The sequence below is a fragment of the Symphalangus syndactylus genome, chromosome 19 (genome assembly GCF_028878055.3).
Source record: "Symphalangus syndactylus isolate Jambi chromosome 19, NHGRI_mSymSyn1-v2.1_pri, whole genome shotgun sequence".
Classification (NCBI taxonomy): Eukaryota; Metazoa; Chordata; class Mammalia; order Primates; family Hylobatidae; genus Symphalangus; species Symphalangus syndactylus.
The window spans coordinates 81745442-81772712 of NC_072434.2; the positions used below are offsets into that span (position 1 = coordinate 81745442).

General features: G+C 36.9%; 1 protein-coding gene across 1 annotated transcript in view; it reads left to right on the forward strand.

Moving 5' to 3' along the window:
- Positions 1-27271, forward strand: part of RYR2 (ryanodine receptor 2) — a 784036-nt gene that overhangs the window by 268595 nt on the left and 488170 nt on the right. The window contains exon 3 of the mRNA XM_055233438.2: positions 9541-9645. Coding sequence (XP_055089413.1) covers positions 9541-9645 — 105 coding nt within the window. The remainder of the gene's footprint in view (positions 1-9540; positions 9646-27271) is intronic.

The window sequence follows — 27271 nt, forward strand, 5'->3', positions numbered from 1 at the left end:
AAATAACAGATTTCTTAACTTGGAGCCCAACTTCCCAGAACATGATTCCGATATACTTAGATGACTAGAATTTATGTGTTTTAAACACAATTTAGGAAAGTGGGCCAAGGATGTTGGTAGAGGATCACTAGGTTCGATGTCATTGAGTGATAACAGACCAGTACACAGAAACAGTGGGCGTTGCAGCAGAGAAAGAGTTTAATAATTGAATGGCAGCCAGATGAGGAGGTGAGAGAGAACCTCAAATCCTCTTCCCAGAGGGATATTGGACTAGGATTTTTAAGGCAATTTTGGTAGGTAGGGGGCTGAGGAGCTGATGGCTGCTGATTAGTTAGGGCGTTGGGGATGAAGTCATAAACTGTGTTCTTACGTTGAGTAAGTTCTTTAGAGGGGATCTTCAGACTGGCTGGTGTCAGTGGAATACAGGATCTGGAAAATATCTCAACATGGGAAACATGAGGTTTCTTAATGTAAAGGATGTTATCTACAGAAATAAAGACCTTGTGACAGGTGCTACATGATTTTTAAGCAGTAAGTACCTATAAGGAAGTGGGCTATAGCGCAGGCTGGTTAATGCTTAGCTATGCTTCTACTCAAAGTGTATGCTTTTATTGAAAACCTAGCAATTTAATTTTATTAATTTTATAAGGACAGTTCCAATGTTACTGAGTTGATTTCAGCTTGATTTGTTCAAACTGATACTGAGTAATTAATTTAGCTCTTGCCATTTCAAATTAATTTAGATGAAATTAATCCAGCTCATTTTCACAGAATGAGACACCTGCAGACAGTGAGATGGTTGGTATTTGTATGGTTATGCCTGAATGAATCTGCACTATATTACATAATTAATTGAATTTGAAGACATCATCTTATCACCTACACAACTTTAATTGTGGAAGCCATACTTACTGTCTTCACTTTTCTCTTCTCCTTTTGACTTTTTGTGAAACTCTAGACAAGTTGGAATCTGTTGGTTGCCCTCATCTATGTGTTTGTGTGAATTATTTTTCCTTCTTCAAGGAGGGCATGAGACAAGGGACTGTGGCTGTTGTGGCAAAGGTCATATTCCAGACAATTAAGTTGACCTGGTTACTGTAAAAGATATTTTTTGTCCCAGATACTACATCAGGCAGGAAACCTATGAATGGATTCTACCAAATATCCCTGTCACAGAACTCCCTAGAGACAACACTGTTGCTCATCAGAAGTGTTCACTGAAGGCTCTATCCAGTGTGTAGTGTGTTCAATCTGTGGTCCGCTGAGATCCTGCAGATGGCAAAGCTGAGCTATTACTGCAAATAACAAGTATTTGTGACTAACAAATACTTAGCTCGTACATTATTTTTGTCTTAGTTATTGCTGATCCTTGTTATCATGAATAGGCTAACATGTAGGATGAGATATTTCCTACATATGTAATAAACACACACATGTGTGTGTGCGTGTGTGTGGTGTTAATTTTTTTTTTAAAAAAAAACCTCTTTTGAGGAAAGACTGAAAATGTGCTCCAAAGTAATCTGTGGCTAGAGGAACTGCAACAGCGGTTCAGATATTTCCATTTATTTATTTGTTCTGTGGTGTGTTATTCGTCCATTTATTCACACATTTATTCAAACATCTCAACTCTGAATTTAGTAGTAAGACTCCATAACTGTTCAAATAGTAGATTTCTCAACCTAGAGCTCCACTTTTCAAAACATAATTCTGATATGCTTGTTCGGGATACTTGTTTTCCAGAGAGTTGGTATGTGGAGATTTTGTTGAGATTGTGATTTTTTTTATCATGAATAAAAAGCTAGAAACCAGTCTGCCTGAAGTGAGTTTGAATTAGCAGTGTTGAGAGGCAGGAACCTACATCAGATGAACCATTAGTTTGCATATATGACTTTCAAGATACTTACGTAGTATCTTGAGGCTCAATTCATAGCAGAAGTCTCTTTTCTACTTTGTCTTTGAGTGGTTTGCCTGCAAAGTTCCATGTAATTGTATGCACATCAACAATGGCTCCCTCTCAAGATACGTGTGAACTGATTTGACCTGAGCCAACATTAGAATTAGAGAGGTATTATGGAATGGTTCATCAAATGAGTGTACCTTCTAGTTTTGCACTGACACATCTGAGTCATTTGAATTTTAAAATAATTGTGAAAATCAGATGAATTGGCCTATCTACTTAATATTGAAGGATGTTGTATTATGAAAGATGCATGTCAAGGAGCAAAATGAACACCGAGCAAACCATATGGGACGCTACTAATTCACGAGGGATTTTCCTAATTAGCTGCTAAGTTGGCACAGCTATGGCTCTTTGTAGCAGCAATGTACTGCTAATTACCACTCATTTAAACCTGCTATTATATCCTCTCCCACCTGGACCTTTCTATTGTCAAGAATGCCAAGGGAATGACTTGAGTGTTTCTGAAGATTCAAAGGATTGAAGACCGGGGAAAACCCAGAGACATCAGCTTCATTTGTTAGGATCACATTTAGCCTTGTCTTTCAAAAAGCTGACCTGAACGAATGAGTTGACACAGGAAAAATCTTTCCTTCTCGGAGGCAATAATGTTAACCTCTGGTGCAAAGTGGGATGAAGGGAAAAAGAACATGACAAGAAAAACTACCCAGAACTATGAACAGCCCAAAGTGTGAAGCTCTGGAAATAATATTTCCAAACTGGGAATATGGTGTAATGTTATGATTGGGGTTTTGAAGCAATGTAAAGAGGAAAAAGTGAACTAAGATTTTTCTTAGATCTTGCCTGTTACTTCCTTTCTACAGTATTTCCTACAAGTCAATGGGATACAACACCATGGTTATTTTTGTCAATGGAGAATATATAAACATTTTAAAGGATATTATTCCCCATCTGGTAAGTGACATTTTGCCTGGTTCATGTCTCTAGTTGGTAAATTAAAACAACAACCACCACTTTATCTTTTGGAGGAGATAGAGTTTGATATCTCCATCATTCGGGGAGAAGTCGACCCTCAACAGTTACAGTGCCTTCCTGAAGGCCACACAGCAGATGGGCGCCTAAGCAAAAACAAACCTGCCTCAACTTCAGACCATCTGCTCTGTTTTAGAGTATACTGTTTTCACATCTCTTGGTGGAAGAACAGCTTTTCTCTTAATTTATATCTCTCTGATTCTGAGCTCTCAATCTGATGTAGGGTTTTCTTAAATTAGGCAGATAAAATTATAACTTATTGGCATTGTCCAGGTTATCATGCATTGATTTTCTTCTTTCAATCTCTTTGAAGTTGGATAAGTATTTTTCCACTTCATAGGTAGGGAAGCTCAGCCCTACTCCCCTAAGGTATCTTGGCTGGTTACCCATCAGATCCGAATTCCATGTTCCTGGTACAGTGATTTACTGCTGTCAAACTGTCAACATTAACTACATCATTAATTTGCAAAATACATTTTGAGATACCTGTGTTATGTCAAAGGTCACTTGGAGCCCAATTGAAAGGCAGTATAAAAAGCATAGTTAACTTGTTTGCTTTTGTGCTAGAAACCTAGGGTTAACAAAACAGCCAAACCAAAAGCAGATTTGTCATTAGGGCTCTAACTGCCTATATCCCTGTAGTATATGTGCATCTGTTTCATTTTCCAGAAATAGATGAAACCATAGTTTGAGGATAGTTCATCAAACATTGAACATTTTCTTTGTGTAAGTCATTGTATTAGGGCTGCTGCTGGTGGTGGTGGTGGTCATGAGGTGGAGTGGGATCCAAGCTGAATAACAGTGTTGCATGGCAGAACACGTGGGTTAATCTTCAGCAGGAATATGGTGTATCTAGATTCTGTAGCAGTCATGCCGATGAAGTAGATATATCTTTACTGGCAGACAGTGATCTCCAGGATATACCAGTAAATTTAAAAATGGTAATTTATATAGCGTGAACCCATTAATGGAAAAAGCTAATCTATATATTTCTACATGCTATGAATGCTTCTACTGCTATGAATACATAGTGTATGTATACATGTAAATGCATAGAAAAAGGACTAGAAATAGGCCAGGTGTGGTGGCCTGTAATCCCAGCACTTTGGGAGGCCAAGGCAGGTGGATCATGAGGTCAGGAGATCGTGACCATCCTGGCTAACACGATGAAACCCTGTCTCTACTAAAAATGCAAAAATTTAGCCCGGCGTGGTGGCGGGTGCCTGTAGTCCCAGCTACTCAGGAGGCTGAGGCAGGAGAATGGCGTGAACGTGGGTGGAGGAGCTTGCAGTGAGCCGAGATCACTCCACTGCACTTCAGCCTGGGTGACAGAGCCAGACTCTGTCTCAAAAACAAAAACCAAAACAAAACAAAAAATATGTTTAAAAAAAAAAAAGAAAAAGGACTGGAAACATGCACACTATAAAGGGAAAGTGAGTATAATTAAATTTGGAAAGAGAATTTTCAGTTTTCCAGTGTTGTTTGACGTCCCTACAAGGAGATGTTTTTCTGTGTGATTTTACATGTGATTTAAAAATATGAAATAGTGTGCATAGGTGAGGACCTTCACGCCGAGGGAGAAAAAAATATAAGCAAAGGCATCAGGATGTGAAATGGAGTAGTTTATTAGTATGCAGTTTTTACACATAATAATGAGAAGGATGGTGGCTTAATGTGGCTTATATAGTCCTAAATTATTGGTTGTTATTCAGTTAAGGTAATGACATGTTTCAATAGGTTTTTAAGTGAGTTAGGCAGATATATCTCTGGAAGCCAAATAGTTGATAGATACTTCGCTTGGAAACCTAATTGATTTTTACACAGCCTCTCCAGAGCCAGCAAAGCCAGATGCTGCTTTGTGGTTATTCTTGAGACTTTTTTCCCCCTCTAAGACTATACAGTGTTTGCCAGGCAGGGGAGGATGGTGACCAGTTTGTATTTTAAAAAAAATAAAATAAAAAGAGAAAGAAGAAAAGGCACACAGCCATGCTGCTGGCTTAAAGTCTGTTACCTTTCCCAAAGTATACATATTCTGATAAAATTGGTGTTGTCTCCATAGAAAAAGTATTATCAACCTCCTGCAAGCTTGCTTTGGGCACTATTCTGGGTAGAATAGACAGACACAGACATTTAGACAGACTGAATCTCTTTCTCTGATTTAATTCTGCATTACAGGTAAACGCCATATGTAATGTGTAAGAGGCAGGTAGGTAAACATGCTCAACTGCAGTTTTTGTTTTGTGTTCTGATGTGATCTGAGTATTTGGAAGCACTTAACAAATGCAGAGCAGACTATATGAAAGTTCTCGTGATTTGGGGGCACACTCAAAGTAAGGGCAAGGAACATTCTTTCACATTGAAGTTCTAAAAATTAACTTTCTCAGTAATAAGACTTAAGCAAAAATAAAGTAAGACTAAGGAAAAGATGATAATTTGCAAATGCTTGCAAATGGGAGCCTCTACTCCACGTGTTTGTAAAATGTTTTACCTTATCTTCCATTCCTGGCATTAGGAGTCATTTTGGTTTGGGGCCATTTATTGAAGCTGATCTTTGATGAATGAATGAGATGCTTTATTTTCCAGTGATGCTGCTTTATTTTTGGAAAGTGGGAACAAAGGCCTGACATGCTACCATGGGAATAACTGTACAAATTTCAATGTTATTTGAAGAAATAGACATCTAAATGAAGACATACTTTCAGTTGTTGACTTTAAAAGGTACCAGATTATGCTGGTGATTCTGTTATTTAAAATAACTAGACCATTTTTCTTTAGAGCAAAACAGACAACATTACAAATCTCTGATGTGTATTAAGTTTTCCTGAAAGGTAAACACTATTTTTTTTTTTTTTTGTACTGTCTCAGCTTTTCTATTACATTTGTGTGTGTAGGGGGAGCTGGGTACAAAGAGAAAGAGAAAGCATGGTGAAGATGACTCAGAACAAAATGGGTGGCGTTTGTAAGACACAGAGAATTGCCTTTGAAGATTGTCGGCGTGTTTATTTATGCTAACTCCCACGATCTGAAAAAATAGCTGTAGCAGGCTCATTACTCTGTGGAAAAATAAAACTCATTTGACAGGATTAATTCATTTGAAACCCATGTGGTTTTCAAGGATCTTTAAAATAACGTGAGATATTACAGCAATCCGTACTGTAACATTTTGATCTAAGTGAGGCATGAAACAATTTAAATACAACCAGAATATAAAGTTTTAAATGTTACCAGAAAGTGTCTTTTCTTGACAATACTGGAACATTTTGGATGTTATGAACAGGTGCATAATTATAGATTTGTGTTTTCAAACACTATTTATGCGAAGTAGAATCCATGCAAGAACCGATTTTGAGAAACAAGTGGTGCTTCGTAATTTCCAGAAATGGAGAAGAATTACAATATGCAAAACTAATGATGATAGCTCACTTATTTTAAGTTCTTTTTATATTCTTGACACTCTGATAAGCTCTCTGCATATATTATTTCATTTATTCATAACAACCCTGTGAGAAGGGTATAATTATTATCCACTATTTTTTAGGGAAGGAAACCAAAGATTATGAAAGTTAACAGCTAATAAGTAATGAGGCCGGTATTTTTGCTTAGGTGGTCTGTGTATAGAATCCACGCTCTTAACTATTAGGATATGCTGATTCTAAAGCAATTAATGAATATTGGTCTGAAATCAGTCTAATGGCATGCTGGAAACAGCTCTTAGAAACTGCCAAGAGTTGATTGTTAGATATTTTGGATTTTTGTAAGCCAATTTGTAAACTTTGATACTTTGAAATCAGCAGTGATTGGAGTATTTACACCACAGAAATGGGCAAATGCTACAAATCAAGGCTTTTTTTTTCAAGTCAGTTCACCAGCACACCATTTAATAACTTAGTGCCCTTTCGGCAGTGCCAGAGTATAAACCCTCACATTTTAAATGGATATAAATGAAATAAACACTTACATTAACAGTTTTTTTTACATTAGCATTTGTCTTGATCTCAAGAGGACAGACTATAATTAGTATGGTTAGAACTTTAAAAATTAAATTTAAGAGTATGTGTTCCTAAATTCCAGAGTAGAAGAGAGTCCTTTTCCTAGCCTTTGAACTTGTATATCGGGATTTTAGGAAGAAAGCCCTTGTCTGGCCAACTGCAGAGTGTAAAAGCAGTTAGCTGTGCCAGATTTGAGAGGACTCTTTGCTGGCTGAAATTGTCTGAGCAGGAATGGAAAGTGATTGGGTTGGGTAAACAGGAGCCCATGATAGGAGGATGGCAGAAGCCAGAGAAAGAAATTTTATTTAAAAAAAAAAAAAAAAAAAAAAAACAACAAAAAACAAACAAAAAAACAGAACAAAGCATGGGAACCAGTGGGGTTTGTGTGGTCTGAGTAAGCTTTGTGGCCTTATTGTGGACATCATTTATCCATAAAATAATTTTGGCTTTAATTTTAGAACTCTAGTACTTAATTTTTCCTTGTAACCATAAAACATCATTTTATGCTGTGATGAAAAATCATTCCAGTGGTAGAGGTTCAATTTAATAAAAACTTAAAACAGTGTAAATTGCAATTTTGATGCATTGCATCAGCTTATCAAATTTATCCTCCCAATGTTCTTTTTATGAAGAAGGCATAACTTGCTTACACGTTGTGTTTGGTGTATTTGTAATGTTCTTCTGATACGAAGATCCTCCATTGAACATTTGCTTGTACCTGTTTGGACTGCATACTGGATCCTGCTTATCTAAGCAAAAGCATACATGATTAATAACTTACGGTTCTCTCTAACTCACCAATCAGTTGTTTTTCATTATTTATTATTATTTATTGGAAAACATTTCCATAAACTGAAACAAAGGAAAGCAATGCACTCACAATTTAACCACCCAAACTGAATTTTCTTCCTTTTTTTCAATTTTATTTTTATTTTTCGAGAACGGAGTCTTGCTCTTCACTCAGGTTTGCGTACAGTGGTGTGACCATGGCTTACTGCAGCCTCAAACTCCTGGGCCCAAGCATTCCTCCTGCCTCAGCCCTCTGAATAGTTGGGACTACAGCCATGTGCCTTTTTTTCTATTTAAAAAAAAATTAAGGCCCGGTGCGGTGGCTTATGCCTGTAATCCCAGCACTTTGGGAGGCCGAGGCAGGGCAGATCATGAGGTCAAGAGATCAAGATCGTCCTGGCTAACATGGTGAAACCCCCGTCTCTACTAAAAATACAAAAATTAGCTGGGCTTGGTGGTGCGTGCCTGTAGTCCCAGCTACTTGGGAGGCTGAGGCAAAAGAATTGCTTGACTCCAGGAGGTGGAGGTTGCCGTGAGCCGAGATCGCGCCATTGCACTCCAGTCTGGGCAACAGAGTGAGACTCCATCTCAAAAAAAAAATTAAAACTTATATAGGTTAATATATGGGAAGTACAAGTACAGCTCTCCTACGTGCATATATTGTGTAGTGGTAAGTCTAGGCTTTTAGTGCACCCATCACCTGAATCGTGAACAGCCAGTCAATTCTTATCCTGGTTCCTTCACCTCCTGAGTTGCGATTTTGAGAAATTGTGGTGTCTTGATTGAGATAGCAGTTAAAGAGAAAAGAAAACGAATGGAGGATGAAAAAATAAAGCAATATACATACACACAGAACAGGACCAAGTTAGAGGCAAAATATAGCATCCAACTGGAATAAAACAAAGTAATCGCTATCTTTGTGGATAAGGAGAAAACTGTGTCTGTGAATATTTTATACTAATTCAGTTTTATATTTGCTTATCTTTAATATTAATTCGAGACAACTGTTATTTTTCTGTTCTTTAATTTTTTTTTATCAGCAGACTGAATGGTAAGTTAGAACTGAATGCATGAGAGTCAGAGAAATCTGGATTTTAATCCTTAGCGTGAAAATTTTATAACTCTGTGACTTTGGAAAAGGAATCTAACTTCTCTGTTGATCCTGTTCACACAAGTCATAGTAATAATCCTCACTATAGACAACCACGGGAATTATAGATGCAGCTCCCAGGGCAATGCATATCAGAGTAAGCTTTGTCTCCTTACATTTTCAGAGCTGTTATTGTTACTCAATAAATGGCAGCTGTTGCTATCTGTGTTTCTGTTGCTGTTGTTGTTTTTGAGACGGAGTCTCGCTCTGTCATCAGGTCTGGAGGGCAGTGGTGTGATCTTGTTTAACTGCAACCTCCGCCTCCCGGGTTCAAACTATTCTCCCGCCTCAGCCTCCTGAGTAGCTGGGATTACAGACTTGTGTCGCTGCGTCCGGCTAATTTTTGTATTTTTAGCAGAGATGGAGTTTCACTATGTTGGCCAGGCTGAACTCAAACTCCTGACCTCAGGTGATCCGCCCACCTTGGCCTCCCAGAGTGCTGGGATTACAGGTGTGAGCCACCACACCCAGCCACTATCTCTGGTTTTTAAAATGTATTAAACATGAGGAGTAATGACAGTGTTTCTTGATGACTGCAGAACTTGCAGTAGAAAGTTGACAAATACTCTTTCTATGAAAGAAACTGGAGCCTCCTAAGGTAAGCTGGGTATGGATGCTTGATGAAGATGACGCTGCTGACGGCTTTTCCTCTTTCTGTGCAGAATGTCCCCCCAGACCTCTCCATCTGCACCTTTGTGCTGGAGCAGTCCCTCTCTGTCCGGGCGCTGCAGGAGATGCTGGCTAACACCGTGGAGAAATCAGAAGGGGCAAGTACCCAATTTCTGTAGACTTGTACTTTAATGAGCCCAGCTACTATAGGAACGACTTCTTTCACAGGTGTCAGAGATTTTCTTTTTGCTAAACTAAGTCCATGCCTTTCAGCTGGAATGTCCTTACGTTTGACTTTCTGCTTTATCTAGCATATTTGTGGTGTTTTGAAAACTAAAAAAATATATCCAAGCTTGATGTGATCTGTGTCACTAGGCCTCGTGCTTATGTCTGTGGTTTAGAGCGACCTTTCTTTGAGCATTTCTGTGTTTCATTACATTTTCAGAGCTGTTATTGTTATTATTTTAACTCATAGCTTTATGCATGGCTATTTGTCATTAACCTTTATTTCATTTTCAAATGTTTCTCACTATGTGACTATGTTCTGAGCTTTTTCATGGAAAGTAAAATTTCATGGCACTGTTATATATTTTAAGTAACCAAATTTTGGTGATATGGCTTTAGTCTATTGTAATTTTGCAAACAGCTAATCCTTTTCCTCTGAAAAAAAAAAAATTTTTTTTCTTTTTGAGACGGAGTCTGGCTCTGTCGCCCAGGCTGGAGTGCAGTGGTGTGATCTCGGCTCACTGCAAGCTCCACCTCCCGGGTTCACGCCATTCTCCTGCCTCAGCCTCCCAAGTAGCTGGGACTACAGGCGTCTGCCACCACGCCTGGCTAATTTTTTTTTTTTGTATTTTTAGTAGAGACGGGATTTCACAGTTTTAGCCAGGATGGTCTCGATCTCCTGACCTCGTGATCTGCCTGCCTCAGCCTCCCAATGTGCTGGGATTACAGGCGTGAGCCACTGCACCCAGCCCTGAAATTGTTATGTGGCTTCCCAATGCAAGTATTTTTCTTTCAAAGCCTATTTGATTATTTTATTTTCAATGAGACCTCCTATGACTGATATCTGGGCTGTTACCCAGTCTTAACCAATTTATTAAGGTTTAGAATTAAGCAGGAGGATTAATGGTCAAATTTTTTGTTTCCAGGTTTTTTTAATTTTTAATTTTGGTATTGTAATTACTGCAGTGTATGGTTTAATAAAGTATAGTATTTCCATAGATAAAACTGAAAATTTTATTTTGCCATTATTGATCTATATGTTACTGTTGTTATTAATCATTACTCTGGTCTGGATAAGTAAAGAGATTGAAAAATGGTAATATATAAATGATTATCCATAGAAATGAGTGATCAGTTATAACATTATTTTCATCAGCCTTGTAGTTTTTAAAATTTTAGTGTCATGTAGCTTATGACTTTACTTGATTTGTGCATTAATTCTAAATTAAATTTTAGCAGTATACTATTAAGTAGGGAAGAGAAACTTTAGTGATTTTTATTTGATACTAGACTAGAAACTTATTTTACAAAAGCTTAGTATTTTAGATTTTCAGGTTCATTTTTTATTTACAACAAAGTTTGAAATTATTAAAATATATTAAGTTTCTTTTAAAAATTTCTGTTCTTTCATGTAAACCTTTTCAGGTATGCTTAAATTATGAAAGAGTAAAACAATTCTCAATTTAGTTTCATTTCTACCTGAAATAACCCCTCCTGATTTTTAAACATCCCTGAGTCATATCAACTTTGATATGCAAACCAGCTTTTATAAAGAAAGATCATTTTTATTTGGCATTAGCATTTAAAAAAATGCATCTTGCCATTTCATCTGTCTTTATACATAACAACTTAGAACTAAATTGCCATAAATTTAATTTTTATATTGCTAAGTTGCGTTTTTTAAATTTAACATCTTTGAGAAGATCGTTTATCTTCTTCAAATCACAAGGTTGGGCTAGGCAAGCTCTAAAGTTTCTTGAAATATAGGAAGTAATTTGAAATACTGTTTTAGGATTTACGGTTTTTTTGAGATGGGGCCTTACTGTATTGCCCAGGCTGGTCTTGAGCTCCTGAGCTCAAGCAATCCTCCTGCCTCAGTCTCTGGAATATCTAGGATTACAGGTGCATGCCACTGTACCCAGCTTCTAGGATTTATGTTGTCAAGACATTTATTAGTTAGAATTTCTGGATCTCCTCAAATATTTTTATTTAGCTGAATTTAGTTTTGAATTGTTCACTCTCTAGAAAGTCTCTATCACAGATAAAGTAGTAATTTGTGTGATGTGTTGAACACTATTTTATAAAGCGCAGTATAGTTACCATAAGACATGAATTAGGAAGTATAATTTGAGGAAAAACTGCTACAAGGAATAAACACATTGCATGAAGCTGAAACCTATTTCTGGTTATTAGTAACTTCTAGAAAGAAACCAGTGTCAATAGCTCAACAGGGTACTGTATATTAGGGAAAAATGAAAGTTTCTCTCATACTGCTGAGTATTTTTGATTATACCCAGAAATGATATTCATTCCGAGCTTGACACAGGTGATGCCAGTTAATTAGCACAGCCCCAGCCACAGCGTTGGAGGAAGGGTTCTGGAGGTCTCTATCGTATTTATGGATTTGGAGGTAGCCTGAGCAACGGGGGGGGGGGGGGTATCTTGGAGGACCCCTGGGGTGGTCAGGGTTAGGAAGCACTGTGGGGACTTGGGGCAGCAACTGTTTACCAAGAAGGATAGATATTTTCCACTTAACCATTTTATTCGTAAGAGTGCACACCAGCTAAATATCATGTCTGATGATACGTGACTCATGGATGCTGCTGGCACTTGTAGGAACCAAGTCTTCTGGACTCCAAATATCATTTTTTCTAGTACCTTATAATGTCCCCTTTACACTCATTATGGAACTCTAATGGGGAATCCTTTTATCAATCAAATTACTATCTCCAGGTTAATAAATCATGTGTAGTTTGCTTAAACGAAGAGCCACTTTTCGTAGGATGAAGTGTGTCAGGAAGGTAATGTGAATTTTCATGAAATCATTTCTTTCCTTTCAGATGAACAGTGAATCAAAAAGAACCTTGTGTTCCCTGATTCCCACCTCTTTCATAATCAACTTTCTTTACAAAGCCTTGTTCTTTTTTATTTACTAATTCTTCTTTAATTTCTTATGTAATTCAGTAAATTAAATGATACTTATACTATTTAATGTCCAAAATGTTATCCGCACATAGCAATACAAACACACTTGATGATGATAAGGAAAAATTTTCCATTTAGAACCATGTCTTTGTGTTTTGTGGTTAAGGACCATTTTGCTAGTATTCTTGGGTCATGAATAAATACATGGTTTTCATAAAATGGTTAAGGAAACTTAGAAAACTCCCAATGTCATTTGTGACAAAGTAAATCATGAACATTATGATAACAGAAGAAGATGTGTGTAAGATGAAATGGGAGAAAATATTACCTAATCTATGAAGTTTTGGTTCCCTAAAAGGTTGCTTATTGTGACTATTAGTAAAATAACTCATATTTTTGTGGCACCAAAATCATTCTGAAGGATTTCAGCTAAGTGGATTTTCTAAAATTTCTGTTTAATTAAAAAAAAATATATATATATATGTATAGTTAAAAGAGAGACCTAGATCCAATATCTATATAATTACATTGACTATCATTTAGCTTCTATTCTTATTAAAACCATGTCAATAGTAAATAGGCCAAGACCTGTTTATCTCAGTAGCTGCCCACAGAAGCTTTCAGATCTTGAGGATGGAGACAGTACACAGGCAACGAGAAGGAGAAGGTGTCTGTTGAGCAGCACCCATCTCTTTGGCCCCATTTTCTCTGGGCGTCTGCCTATGCACATTCTTACTTCTGCTGTTCTATTTCCCCCACTGGGTTTTCTGTAGTTCTGGAATAACTTGTCACTTGCAGATCTACCTCTGTATTGCTCTTCTTGCTCTTCAGATCTATTTTGCGTACGGATGATATAGCATAGGGTTAAAAACAGGGATTTATTGTCTTAGAGAACTGCTTGAGAATACCAGTTCTGCCATAGTTAGCTCTGTGGCTTTGGGAAAGATAACTTTATCATCAAGGCTTAGTAATTATTAAATGATGGTGCATGTTATTATTGTTTTATTTATTCTTTTTTGTATACTTTTAAACTCCCTGGGTTGGACTGCTACTAATTCCTGACTGCCTTTTCTCCGGCCTTAATGACTTTCTTCCTTCTCTGGGACATAGCCAGTCCAATTCCCACTTATTTTCCCTCGTCCCCAGTATCCTCGTCAGTTCTGGCACATGTAGTTTGCCGATTTAATGATGCCACGACAGTGTTAGAATAGAAAGTTGATGATAGCATTTGCTTATTTCCATGTGTTTTGTAGTTAATAAAGTTTCATAATTTAAGTAATATTGTGCTTTTGGCTGTTGCTTTTATCCTAATTCACAAAATTGTGATAGACACTTTTCTCTCACACAACTTTATTTGTAATGCCTAATTTAATTGAAGGATTTCATCTCATATGAGCACAGATATCAAGTAAGAGGTGACGTAGTATAGTAGAAAGGGCTTTGGTTTTGGAGTCCAGGAAATTTACTGAAAATTCTTTTTCAAATAATGTTTATAATAATTATCATCTGTTGAAAAGGCATTGCTTTGGTTTAATGCCATGAGTCCAATATATGGCTTGTATATTCTGTTGAGGACAGCATATTTTAAAATACACGTTGAGTGTCTTTCTGTCTTTCGGTTTAATTGTTTCTGGGGAAGTGTAGGACCCTGTCCTTTTCAACTTTAGCTTATGGCCACTTGACTGGGTCCCTTTATTATCAGAATATTGTAGATTGAACTAGAGAAAAAATTAAAATTAACCATTCTTTGCTCCTTACATCTTGATGTTTGATGGATAAATAGACTAACATTTATAATTCAGGTGATTATGATTTGGATCATTCATTCATTTGCTATATATTCCTCATGATCATGGGTATTGGTAGTTTACCACTATGTAAGTTATGAATGATACTTTAAAAATCTATAAAATTCACACTGTGATGTTATAAATGTTGTGAGAAGCAAATAATATTGAATTGAATATTGAATAAATCCAATTCTAATCATTTAGTGCTTTTTCAACATTTATAAGATAACATATCTTATAAAGGTTCTATGTATAGAAATTTAAGTGTTTTTTTGTCATCAATGAGTTTACAACTGCATGGATAGAAAAACAATTATAGTATAATTTCATGTATGTTATAGAAGTGTATATAATTATCATGTTGGCATGAAGAAGGAATTGCATATGTGGAACTTGTTATTCCTTTAAATTTTCTTGGCACTTTTTGGAATCATTTCCAAAACTATTAGAAGTAATATTAAAACTATTAATAGAAAAATCATTTCAAAATTTTTTCCAAGGAACAATTTGAGCTCATTAGGCAATTCCTTAAAATTTTAATAGAAAATAATACTTGTCAGGAAGACAATCCAAAGCATGTCCAGAGATATTCTTAAAATGATTTTTATGTTTCAGTTTAGTAAAATGGCTTATTGTTTTATAGGAAACTGTAATGATGTTTCCTCTTTCTAAATTATGTACTGTCTTCAAAGTACAAAATATTACAATGACTTCATTATTAATAGAGGTATAGATCAGACTGAGACATGCCCAGCTTTTATGAAAAATGGAGCTGTAGAATGTGGAGTAGTAAAACACTTGCGTCATCTGGGCACAGTGGCTCATGCCTGTAATCCCAGCACTTTGGGAGGCTGAGGTGGGTGGATCACCTGAGGTCAGGAGTTTGAGACCAGCCTGGCCAATGTGGAGAAACCCCGTCTCTATGAAAAATACAAAAATTAGCCGGGTGTGGTGGTGCACACCTGTAATCCCAGCTACTCGGGAGGCTGAAGCAGGAGAATCGCTTGAACCTGGGAGATGGAGGTTGCAGAGAGCAGAGATTGCACCGCTGTGCTCCAGCCTGGGCAACAAAGTGAGACTCCATCTCAAAATAAATAAATTAATTAATAAATAAATTAATTAAATAAAACACTTGTGTCATTCTTTTTGTAAAACCCCTGTCTCTTTAAGACATGTACTCTAAGAACATTCAAAAATGCATGGGGCCAGGCACGGTGGCTCACACCAGTCATCCCAGCATTTTGGGAGGCTGAGGCATGTGGATCACTTGAGGTCAGGAGTTCAAGACCAGCCTAGCCAACATGGTGAAACCCCGTCTCTACTAAAACCACAAAAAATTAGCCAGGCATGGTGACACATGCCTGTAATCCCAGCTACTTGGGAGGCTGAGGCACGAGAATCGCTTGAACCTGGGAGGTGGATTTTGCAGTGAGCCCAGATCGTGCCACTGCACTCCAGCCTGGGCAACAGAGTGAGTCTCCATCTCAATTTAAGAAAAAAAAAAAAAAAAAAGCATTGGGAAGCAACTGGCTAAATTTACTGGTAAATAAATTTTAAAAAGTATGTTTTTGAAACACTGAAGCCCCATAAATTACTTTTTAAAAGTACATTTATCAAACATTGAAGCTCCAATTTCACACAGGTAATTGCATCTAAGATCATTTTATATAAGAGCAAAAGATGAAGATCTGTGTATTATCTCATAGTGGTTAAAGCTCATAGATTATAGTGCAAACTCCCTGAGTTCATTTCCTGGTAACATAAGTGACTTAACCTTTCTGCGCCTCAATTTTCTCATTTATAATGTGGTGAAAATAATAGCATCTCCCTTTGTTGTGAGAATTAAATTAGAAGTAAAGCGTGTAGAACAATCCTGGTATGCAAGAAGCACTATGGGTATGCTATTATCATTGCGATGGTCTCTGCGTTGAGTATGCTTGAGTAAGCTCCTACCAGATCTGATCCTTCTGAAGAAAACAACTATAATCTCTGGACAAAATACAAAAACAAAACTACACCCACAACAATAAAACCTTCAATTACCTGAAGGCCCTAGCTATAGTTGCTCTATGGCTGCCATTACAAGTTACTGCTAAGTTGGTGGCTTAAAACAACACACATTTATTATTTTCTAGTGTTAGAGGTCACAAGTCTAAAATCAATCTCCGTGGGCTAAAATCAGGGTGTTGGCAGCGCTGCATTGCTTCCAGGGACTCTAGGGAAGAATCTGTTTCCTTGCCTTTTCTAGCCTACGTTCTTGGCTTGTGACCCATCCTCCACCCTCAAAGCCAGCAGTGACCTACAATGTCACATCGTCACAGGTGCCAGGGATTAGGATGTGGATGGTTCCGGGGTGCCATTATGTGGCCTACCCTATCATGGATGTGATGAGCTTGAGTAAGATGTTATTGACAAGATCAAATGGAAGTGAGAACAATCTAGTTGAAAAATGACTGAGAAGTATACTTTTTGATTTGGCAGGAGCCTGATTTTCTTGCAAACCAATCAATAGGAATTTCAGTCTATCTTATGTACATACCAATTCGTAGATTCACATGCATTTTGTATTTAACGGGCTTCATTCTCTGAAGGTTTTCTGAGTTTCCAGTAGTTAATCACATGATTTAGAATTTAAATTTAAGTATATTTTCATATCGCATGCATAGTAGACACTAATTACTTTTAACGATAACATTAATCAAAAATAACTAAAAAAATAAGGATACATGTAAATGCAATTTGTTGAGTTCCTATCATATTCCAGACAGGCATCTTCCTGAACCACGAATACAAAATAGTGAGTGTGGTATTATTTTTCTTTGTTAATAGGAGCCTGTTCAGTCTTTGGCTATAGTCTCTTCTGTGGCAGATAACAGTATTTAAAGTATGGTCACAGTTCCAACAGTAGATCTTAATATTTCTTTTGTATCTTCATTCCTCCGGTATTATGGTATCTGCTCAGAGACACTGCATCGTAAAGCCTTTTTTGTTCAAGCTTTAGGGCAGATAGATCAAGGATCAAAATGAAAAGAGTTAACATTGTGTCCACGCTAGTTGAGTTTTATGTTAATGATTTCTTTCCATTAAAGCACATTGGGGTAATGTGGAAGAAAAATAGTTGATGAATTTTTATGGCTCATATGATATAAATTGTGTTCTCCATATTATTAAAAGTAAATTTCTCAAATGGCTGGGCTAAGGACTCACTGGAAAAAAATGAGGTTTAACACTTGATAATGTTCATCCATTTTCAAATATGCTCTGTATAAGTCTCCAGTAAAATACAGAATTCAACTCCATTAAAATGCAGAATTAGGATTTAAAACTGTGACCATACTTTAAATAGTGTAAATGTAGAGATATCTGCCACTGAAGAGACTATAGCCAAAGAATGAACAGGCTCCTATTAACAAAGAAAAATAATACCACACTCACTATGTTGTGTTTCAGGAAGATGCCTGCCTGGAATATGATAAGAACTCAACAAGTTGCTTTTATATATATCTTCATTTGTTTATTTAGTTATTTTTAATTAATGCTATTGTTAAAAGTAATTAGTGTCTATTATGCATGCAATATGCAAATATACTTAAATTTAAGTTCTAAATCATTGAAATGTTTTATTTTTATAACAGTAATATATGAGTATAAAATAAAAATACCCTCTTCATAATCCTCATTCCCCCCTAAAATAACCATAGCTAAAAGATTGGTATATAGCCATCTATAACTTTATGCATAAAATATTATTATATAAATGGAATCATATACTGTCTTATCATCTTCTACCACTTAATTATACATGGTTTTTAAAAAATAAGGACACAAAATGTCCAGAGGAAGAGCAGATTCAGGTTTAGTTGATCCAAGCTCTGGCTCAGATTTCTGTAGCTCTCTTTGCTGTGTTCTGTGTTTGCTTGGTTCACAGGCTAGCTTCCCTCATGATTACAAGATACCTTGTAGGAATTTCAGGGATGATATCCAAAGTCAACATCATCTATAGGCACAAAAAGGAGCTGACTTTCTTTATTTCTAAAAGCAAGGCACTTACCCCAGGAACTCCCTGGCAGAATTTCCCTCATGCCCATTGTCACACACCCATAGCTAATTTGTTTACTCCCAAGAGAAAATGGGGCCAGCACAACTGGCTCTGACCATAGGGATGGCAATAGGGAAGGATACTTCTAAGAACTAAATTCTTTTATTGGGAGAAGGAAGAGAATTGTATGTGAAAATGAAGGTCAGATAATTTCTAACATTGTCTGCTACATCATATAGCAGATACACAGTTAGCATCTGTATACTTTCACTGGAAATGTTTATATTTGGGACCCTCCATGTTCTTGAGCCAAACTAGGACCAACAAGTGAAATCTTTGCCTAGGAAAATACCTGTGCTCAGGTGTCTCCATGACTGAGAAATAAAGAGCACATGTCCATTCTCCACCTGTCTCATTCATACAGTGTTCATTCCACAAAAATAGATTGAGTTACTTTTGTGTATTCTAGAGCTAGGGGGGCAGGGATGAATAGCAAGCCTCCTTGCTCTTGAGAATCTTAGCAATCTAATAATAAAGAGAGAAGATCAATATAATGTGGTATGAACCTGCTTTCATAGTAAATAGTTAAATGAGAGAGCAGAGGAGAGATCTAATTACCTACCCAACACTTCTCGTCTTGTACGTCCTCATAACTGTGAAATGATGAATGGATTAGTGTGTGTTTATATTGTAGACAATATGATGCTACTAGCTATTTATCTCTGAAACTTCCATTCTCAAATATCTAGTCTAACTTAACATTCTTTTAAGAGACTGTGTTCTGTTTACCTTCCTATTCAGGAACATCCCTAGTAAAGCATAAATAATACTTCAATAATTAGATTGTAATGCCAATAAATTCACAAATTTACTAATTAACGTAATATTTAGCCAGCGTCTTGTCCAAAGCCTCTGTATATAAATATGTACCTACCCTTCCTCTGCAAAATTGATGCAGTGATGTAAAGGTGAATGTGATTATAATCTCTTGAAGGGCTCATAGCTAAAAATATTCACTGAGCAACAATTATCTATCTGTCACTTAGGTGGATGTGGAAATTTGTCTGTGGTTGAAAGATGCATCTTTCAGTTTCACTGTCTTTCTGTTTCTAGAAAGACAACTTTCTGCTCAGAAGCCAAGGATATTCCATATTTCTAAGTATTTGAATGACGTGGTTTCCAGACTCTGTCATCAAACTCAATAAGGACGTCAATTTAAGCGGCATGTAATTTAATCACAATGGCGTAGTCAGGCACTGTTTTAGATTATGAATCTTGAATGTATAGATTATTTTATTTGATTAGTCTCATTCAATTTGGACATCTTCCTCAGCTATTTGTGTGTGTTTATAATAGAAAAAATTTTCATTTGTAAACATATCATAGCAAATAAATGACATGGCATATTTCTGATTCAGTATGCCTACTGAATCAGCCATTCTCACATTTTTTTCTGTTTTTGAGATAGAGTCTCATTCTGTCCCCTAGGCTGGAGTGCAGTGGTGCAATATCCTCCCCCAAAAACAAACACAAAAGCAAAAACAACAACTAACACTCCATCCTGCATTTTTTTGGTGTGTTTTCTTCAAAGCACTCAACACCTTCTGAAGACTATGTATTCCTGGTCTGTTTATTGCCTTCCTGTCCCCATTAGAGTGTAAATCTCAGGAATGCAGGTCTTTGGGTCTGTGGTATTCGCTTGCTGTACCACTAACATCCAAGACAATGCGTGTTATTTACTAGATAGTCAGGAAATATTTGCTGACTGGAGGGACTGCAAGATAGAATTTATAGACCAAAATTAAGGGGCTGAAAAGTACCAAAAATTCTGTTTCTGCTACTGTAGTAACAGTTTTGAACATATGGTAGAGCTTTTTTATCTGTTAAATACAGCTGTTTTTGAATTTGCCTCTCTATTGTGGGAGAAAAGGAATGTTTTTGAAAGGGAAAGTCAGAAAATAACTTTCTGGGTTCGGTAATCCTCTATCCTTATTTGCCTGACACAGTCCAGGTGAATACCTGTGGTCACAGCATAATCACTATTAGTTCCCCCTTTCGTTGTCCGAAGTGTCCCAGTCTGGATGAGAAATTACATGGTTATCCCTAGTCATGGTGTCTTTGTGAATCAGATAAATATAGAATCTATTTACAGAAGGCAATACAAATAATATGCATGCATACAGAATCTTGTATTTTGTCTCTGATTTGAAGACTTAAAAGAAGTCTTCCTTTTGGTTGAGTTAAATAACTTTCTTTTTTTTTCGAGTTAATTCTTGCTCTGTTACCCATGCTGGAGTGCAGTGGTGTGATCATAGCTCTCTGCAGCCTCCAATGCTGGGTCTCAAGGGATCCTCCTGCCTCCTGAGTAGCCAGGACCACAGGCACAAGCTACCATGCCTGGCTAATCAATTTTTTTTATTTTTTTATTTTTTGGTAAAGATAGGTTCTTGGTATATTGCCCAGGCTGGCCTTGAACTCCTGACCTTAAGTGATCCTCTCACCTTAACCTCCCAAAATGTTGGGATTACAGGTGTGAGCCACCTCACCCAACTCACACAACCTCTTTAGTGACTGTTGCAGTCACACATTCTGAGAAGATACACTTTTCTGCAAGTAATCCCAGAAGTGTGAGAGAAGGGCAAAGACCAGCAGGATCTACATAACTTGAGGATTACAGAGAGCAGATGGAACATTCTGATACTGAGCATGAGGTCAGTACTGGTAGTACAACCTGATTACTTTCATGTGGCTTCTGAGATCAGATCACATGTGACCCATGACTTCCTGGTGAAGCATTAACTCTTAAGACCACGTGGAACTGTAGAAGGGTCCTTTGCTGGAACCAGAAACCTTAGAACTGTCCTTAGACCCCTGAAAAATGTACAAAGAGCAGCGCAGCAAGAACACACAGAATGGGCCTGATATTGCCACACACTGATTTCCATAGCCCTGGAAAATGTGAGCCATATGTCAGACAAGAAGAACATATTGAAAGCCTTGCAGTATTTGACAAAAGGGAAAAGTAGGCCAGGCGCTGTGGCCCACGCCTGTAATGCAAGCACTTTGAGAGTCTGAGGTGGGAGGATCACTTGAGCCCAGGAGTTTGAGACCAGCTTGGGCAACACGGTGAAACTGTCTCTACAAAAAATAAAAAAAATTAGCTGGACATGGTGGCTAATAGCCGTAGCCAGCGTACCTATAGACCCAGCTACTTCAGAGGCTGAGGTGGTGGGATTGCTTGAGCTTGGGAGGTCAAGGCTGCGGTGAGCTGTGCTTGTGCCACTACACTCCAACCTGGGTGACGGAGCAAGATGCCATCTCAAAAAAAAAAAGCATCCCAAATCTCACACAACAATGAATGAGATTGGACAATGCAAAGATAAAGCTAAATGAAAAATAACACCAGAGATCACAGAAGAAACAGCAGCTAAACTAGCAAAATTAAATACTTCATAAGCTGATGTTAATTGCATTTGTTCACTCTATTGATATATGATGAGTACCCACGTTCTAGATTCTGTGTAGAGTAAATAGTGAGAGCGAGCTGAGTTGCTACAGATGCCTCTTCCAGAATAGGACATACATGGAACATGTGCATTGTAGGTATAAACACTCAATAAGTGATTTTTTTTTCAGATGAATAAATAGGAACAGTGTACTAAGGTCAACGATTAAAAACTGTGATTATCTTTACACAGTCATGGACTGGAAGTTTTGTTTCTAATAGTTTCCAGAATAGAAGTATTTGTGTGAATGACAATTATATTACATGTAAGGAAATTCATTATATCATTTCTTGATTCTTGAGGTACAGGCTCTAAAGCTCCAGCATGGATCTGATGTGGATGGTACTAATGATACAGATATTTAAGTTTTGTTGATTTGTATGTAGTTTCCCCATAAGGTGTTTTGTTTTTGTTTTTTTTTTTTTTTTTTTTTTTTTTTTGAGACAGAGTTTAGTTCTTGTTGCTCAGGCTGGAGTGCAGTGGCATGGTCTTGGCTCACTGCAACCTCTGCCTCCTGGTTTAGAGCAATTCTCCTGCCTCAGCCTCCCAAGTAGCTGGTTTACAGGCACCCACAACCACGCCTGGCTAATTTTTGAGTATTTTTAGTACAGATGGGGTTTCTCCATGTTGGCCAGGCTGGTCTCGAACTCCTTACCTCAGGTAATCCACCCGCCTTGGCCTCCCAAAGTGCTGGGATTACAGGCATGAGCCACCATACCTGGCCCCCATAAGGGGTTTTTTAGTTCCTCAGGAAACTATTCAAGCTTTGGTCAGGAAGAAATATGTGCAGCTGGGTGAATCCAGCTAATGATTGGATTATTCTCATGGCGTTTTTTTGCCGGGGGCTGCCTTGATGATGTCTTCTTAGATCTAGGTCTTTAACTTGTCTGTAACTATTGCACACTGTCTCTCCAGCAGACCGTTCCTAATTTAACTGCTATCCTGTGACCTCAGTTCTTACAAAGGAATCTAAAACTGTAATCTTTCTTTATTTCTAGCTCTAATTAGTTCTTTATACTATTCGTTCTTTATCCAAACTGAACTCACTCCCTGAATATGCTACACTTTCTTCAGGTATATATTCTCCACATTCTTACCACACTAATTCCTCAACCTAGAATTCTGAGCCTTTCAAAAGTTTACCACCCCCCACTTCTCTGCAAATGTCCACCAAGTTGTCTTCCTCAAACCCTTTCATGACACTCCCAGTCAGAAGTAATATTTCTGCTCATAGAGTTCCTTATCACTGGGTGTTCACATTTTCTTATTTTTGTCTCTCATTTTATATAGTGATTATTTGGTATGTATTTTATACATTTTATTTACATTAGAATATGGGTTTGTTCAATGCCCATTCTTTAACCAGCACCACATTGTCTTGATTACTGGTAGCTTTATAGTAAGTCTTTTTTATTTTTTTATTTTTTGAGACGGAGTCTTGCTCTGCCTCTAGGCTGGAGTGCAGTGGTGCCGTCTTGGCTCACTGCAACCAACCTCTGCCTCCTGGATTCAAGCAGTTCTCCTGCCTCGGCCTCCTGAGTAGCTGGGACTACAGGCACGCACCACCACGCCCAGCTAATTTTTGTATTTTTAGTAGAGATGAGGTTTCACCTTGTTGGCCAGGATGGTATCGATCTCCTGACCTCGTGATCCGCCCACCTCGGACTCCCAAAGTGCTGGGATTACAGGCGTGAGCCACCGCGCCTGGCCTGTACTAAGTCTTGAAGTTACGTAATGTCTGTCTCTGACTTTGTTCTTCCCCAACACTGTGATTATTGTGGGTCTTTTGCCCTCCCATATAAATGTTAAAATCAGTTTGTAAAAATCTACAAAATAACTTGCTGAGATTTTGATTGGGATGCACTGATTTGTTAGAATGTTTAAAAAAATGTCTGTATTCCTCTATTTACCCACCAGTTTTTCATAGTAGATAGACCTAAAATTTATTTAAGATTTTATTATTATATGAAATTTATTATTCATTATAGATCTAAGCCCGGGAGGTCAAGGCTGAAGTGAGTGCTACTATACTCCAGCCTGGGTGAAAAAGAGAAAAAAGAAAAAAAGAAATGTACATATCCTGAGGATTCTGAGGATTTGAACAAATTCAGAAAACATTGAAACAGTATTACATGAGCTGGAATTTATTTAAGAGTAGTAATCAAGTTGATTTTTTTCTATTAATTTTAGCTAAGCAAAAGTTCCATCATTATTCATGACCGATGATTTCTTTCCTTATATTTATTGTGATGACTTTTTAATTGTACATTTAAATTAATACACATTCCTAGAGGTGGTACTCTAAGCTGAATATTTTCTAACAAGTCATTATTATGTCTAATAACACTGTTTATCACTATATTTTAGAAATGTTTAATATTAAGATTAGTCCCCCTCTTTATTTTCCCCTCACCCCCGAATTGTTCTTACTCTTCTTGACTATTTATCTCCCAAATGAAATTACTTGTGGTATTTAATTTAACTTAGTAATTCTGATAAGTGGCCTCCATGGAGGAGACTTACTATATTATTTACTTAGCACCCATCCATCCACTTGAATTTGTTAACATTAAGGTTTATGCAACAGCCACTTTTAACATATTCTGTGCTTAGAGAAAGGAGATATTGATAATTTTGAATTAGTGCATATCCGGGCTGGGTGTGGTGGCTCATACCTATAATCCCAGTACTTAGCGAGCCTGAGGTGGGCGGATCACTTGAGCCCAGGAGTTCGAGACTAGCCTGGGCAACATGGCGAGACTCTGTCTCTACAAAAAATTAAAAAATTAGCCAAGTGTGGTGCAATGTGCCTGTAGTCCCACCTACTTGGAAGGCTGAGAGGTGGGAAGATTGCTTGAGCCTCGGAGGTCAAGGCTGAAGTGAGTGCTACTACTGCCACTATACTCCAGCCTGGGCAAAGAGAGAGGCTCTGCCTCAAAAAAAAAAAAAAAGAAAAAGAAAAGAAAAAAAAGTGCATATCCTGAGGATTTGAACAAATTCAGAAAACATTGAAACAGTATTACATAACCTGTTCCTATTCTAAAGTAAGAATAATTTAGGAAGTAGTAGATCTTGGTTATTACCTAGTTTAAATTTTAAAAGAAAGCATTTATACTTAAGAATAAAATTTCTAAACCCTTTCCTTGTATTGAGTTGTATGTGTGTTAGTGTATGAGATTGCTGAGTTTATTGTACTAAGTCGCCTTCATTGTTTAACTGATCTAAAAGAACTGGAAGAGTTCTGCCTAATACTGCAAAACCAGAGTAAAGTTAGGAAATTGGGCTAATGTTTAATTAAGTCAATTACTGGCCTTACTTCTGTGCATCATTTGCTCAATTAAACTTATGGTAAATTTCTTTCTCGAACTGATGGCAGAAAAGACTTTGTGATCTCATGCTGTTAAAGTACATAATCACATATGATATTACAGTATGGAGAGATGCTTTTCTTTTTATTTATAATTCTCCCACATTAATGTCATGTCTGTCTGTTCTAATTTAGTGCTTTGTATTTTTCATTTTAAAAGTACCCGGTCTGCTCCTGTGAACATTTAGGTCGATGCCTCAGTTTGAGGTCCTGTGAATCTGTGATCAGTGATCCAGGATCAGTGATCCAGATATTGGAATTATCAGTCACAGACCTTAAAACAATTGTGGAATCTATAATGAAAAAAATCAAATGGAAATTCGAATACTGAAAACCACAGTAAGTAAAGTAAGAACTCAGAAGATTAGTTTAACAGCAGCTGGGACATAGTCGAAGAACGGATTCATGAACTGAAAAACGGATTAGTAGAAAATATCCAGACTGGCCTATGTGGAGAAAAGAACATTAAGAATAAAGGGAAAAAATCATAAAAGATGCATTAACTCTAGTAATAAAATCTAACATGCGAGTAACTGGATTCCCAAACTGTGATGGATTTGGAGCTACAACAGTGAGATTCAAGATTACTGTCAATCCTAAGAAAGATTAACACTTATAAAACCACATTGGTATTAATACTTAGAAAACCACACTTTATAATACTTATAAAAACACACGTAGTAAAAATGCTGAAAACTAGAAAAATAAAAAATCTTAAAAGTAGCTGGAGGAGGGAACAAAATTTAAAAGCCATAATAAGACTGATATCTGATGATACAATAGAAAAATCTGAATCAGAAGACAAAGGCATGACATCTTTAATGTTGTGAGGAAAAATAATCACTAACTCTGTATTATAGCCAGATAAAATTTACTTCAAAAGTGAGAGTGAAGTAAAGACATTTCCAGACACATAAAAAGTGAGATAATTTAGATATAGGAGATGGGGTTCTTCAAGCAGAAAGGAAATGATACCAGATTGAAAAAAGTAAATGCAGGAGGGAAAGAATAAGTAAATATATGGCCAAATGTAAATTAATGCTAACTATACAAAATAATCGTATTAATGCCTTGTGGGGTTTAAAATATATGTGCAATTGAAGTGCACAACAATAATAACTCAAAAGGTGGGAGAGTATAAAATTGTCAACCATGTTCAAAGATCCTTTTTCTGGAACAAGGTGAAGTTACTAATTTATACTTATAATGAAAGAGTTAATCACAAGGGAAGATTATTAAATGTCACGGATGCACATGCAACCTCTAAGGTACTAACCAAAAGAAAGAGAAAGAATAACCAACAACTTTCCAGAGGGAAAAATGCAATATGAAGATATTTGATTAATGTAAAGGAAGGAAGAAAGGAGGGAAAAGAAATAACATATGGGCTGAATCTGTTCTTAAATTAGATTATGGTGATGGTTCACAGCTGTGTAACTATACCAAAAAGCATTGAAATTGTGTACTTTAAATAAATGAACTTTATGATATGTAAATTATATTTCCATAAAGCTATGTAAAGAGAACACGAGACCAATATAATATAAACAATATGATAATATGATAACTATAACTATATAATAAGTATAAACTCATATTTTAAGAATAAAACTAAATGTAAATTGACTAAATATTTCAATCAAAATTCACGGATTCTCGGATTTTATTAACTGCAATTGTATGCTGCTCACCAGAGATATACTTTAAGACTGTCTTACAGAAAGAGTAAAAGCTATAGGATGGTAAAGTTGTATACGTGGTAAAGTTGAATCTAAGGAAAGCTGGTATAACTATATTAATATCTGAGAAAGGGCTGGGCGCAGTGGCTCATGCCTGTAATCCCAGCACTTTGGGAGGCGAGTGGATCCCTTGAGGGAGTTCAAGACTAGCCTGGCCAACGTGGAGAAACTCCGTCTCTACTAAAAATACAAA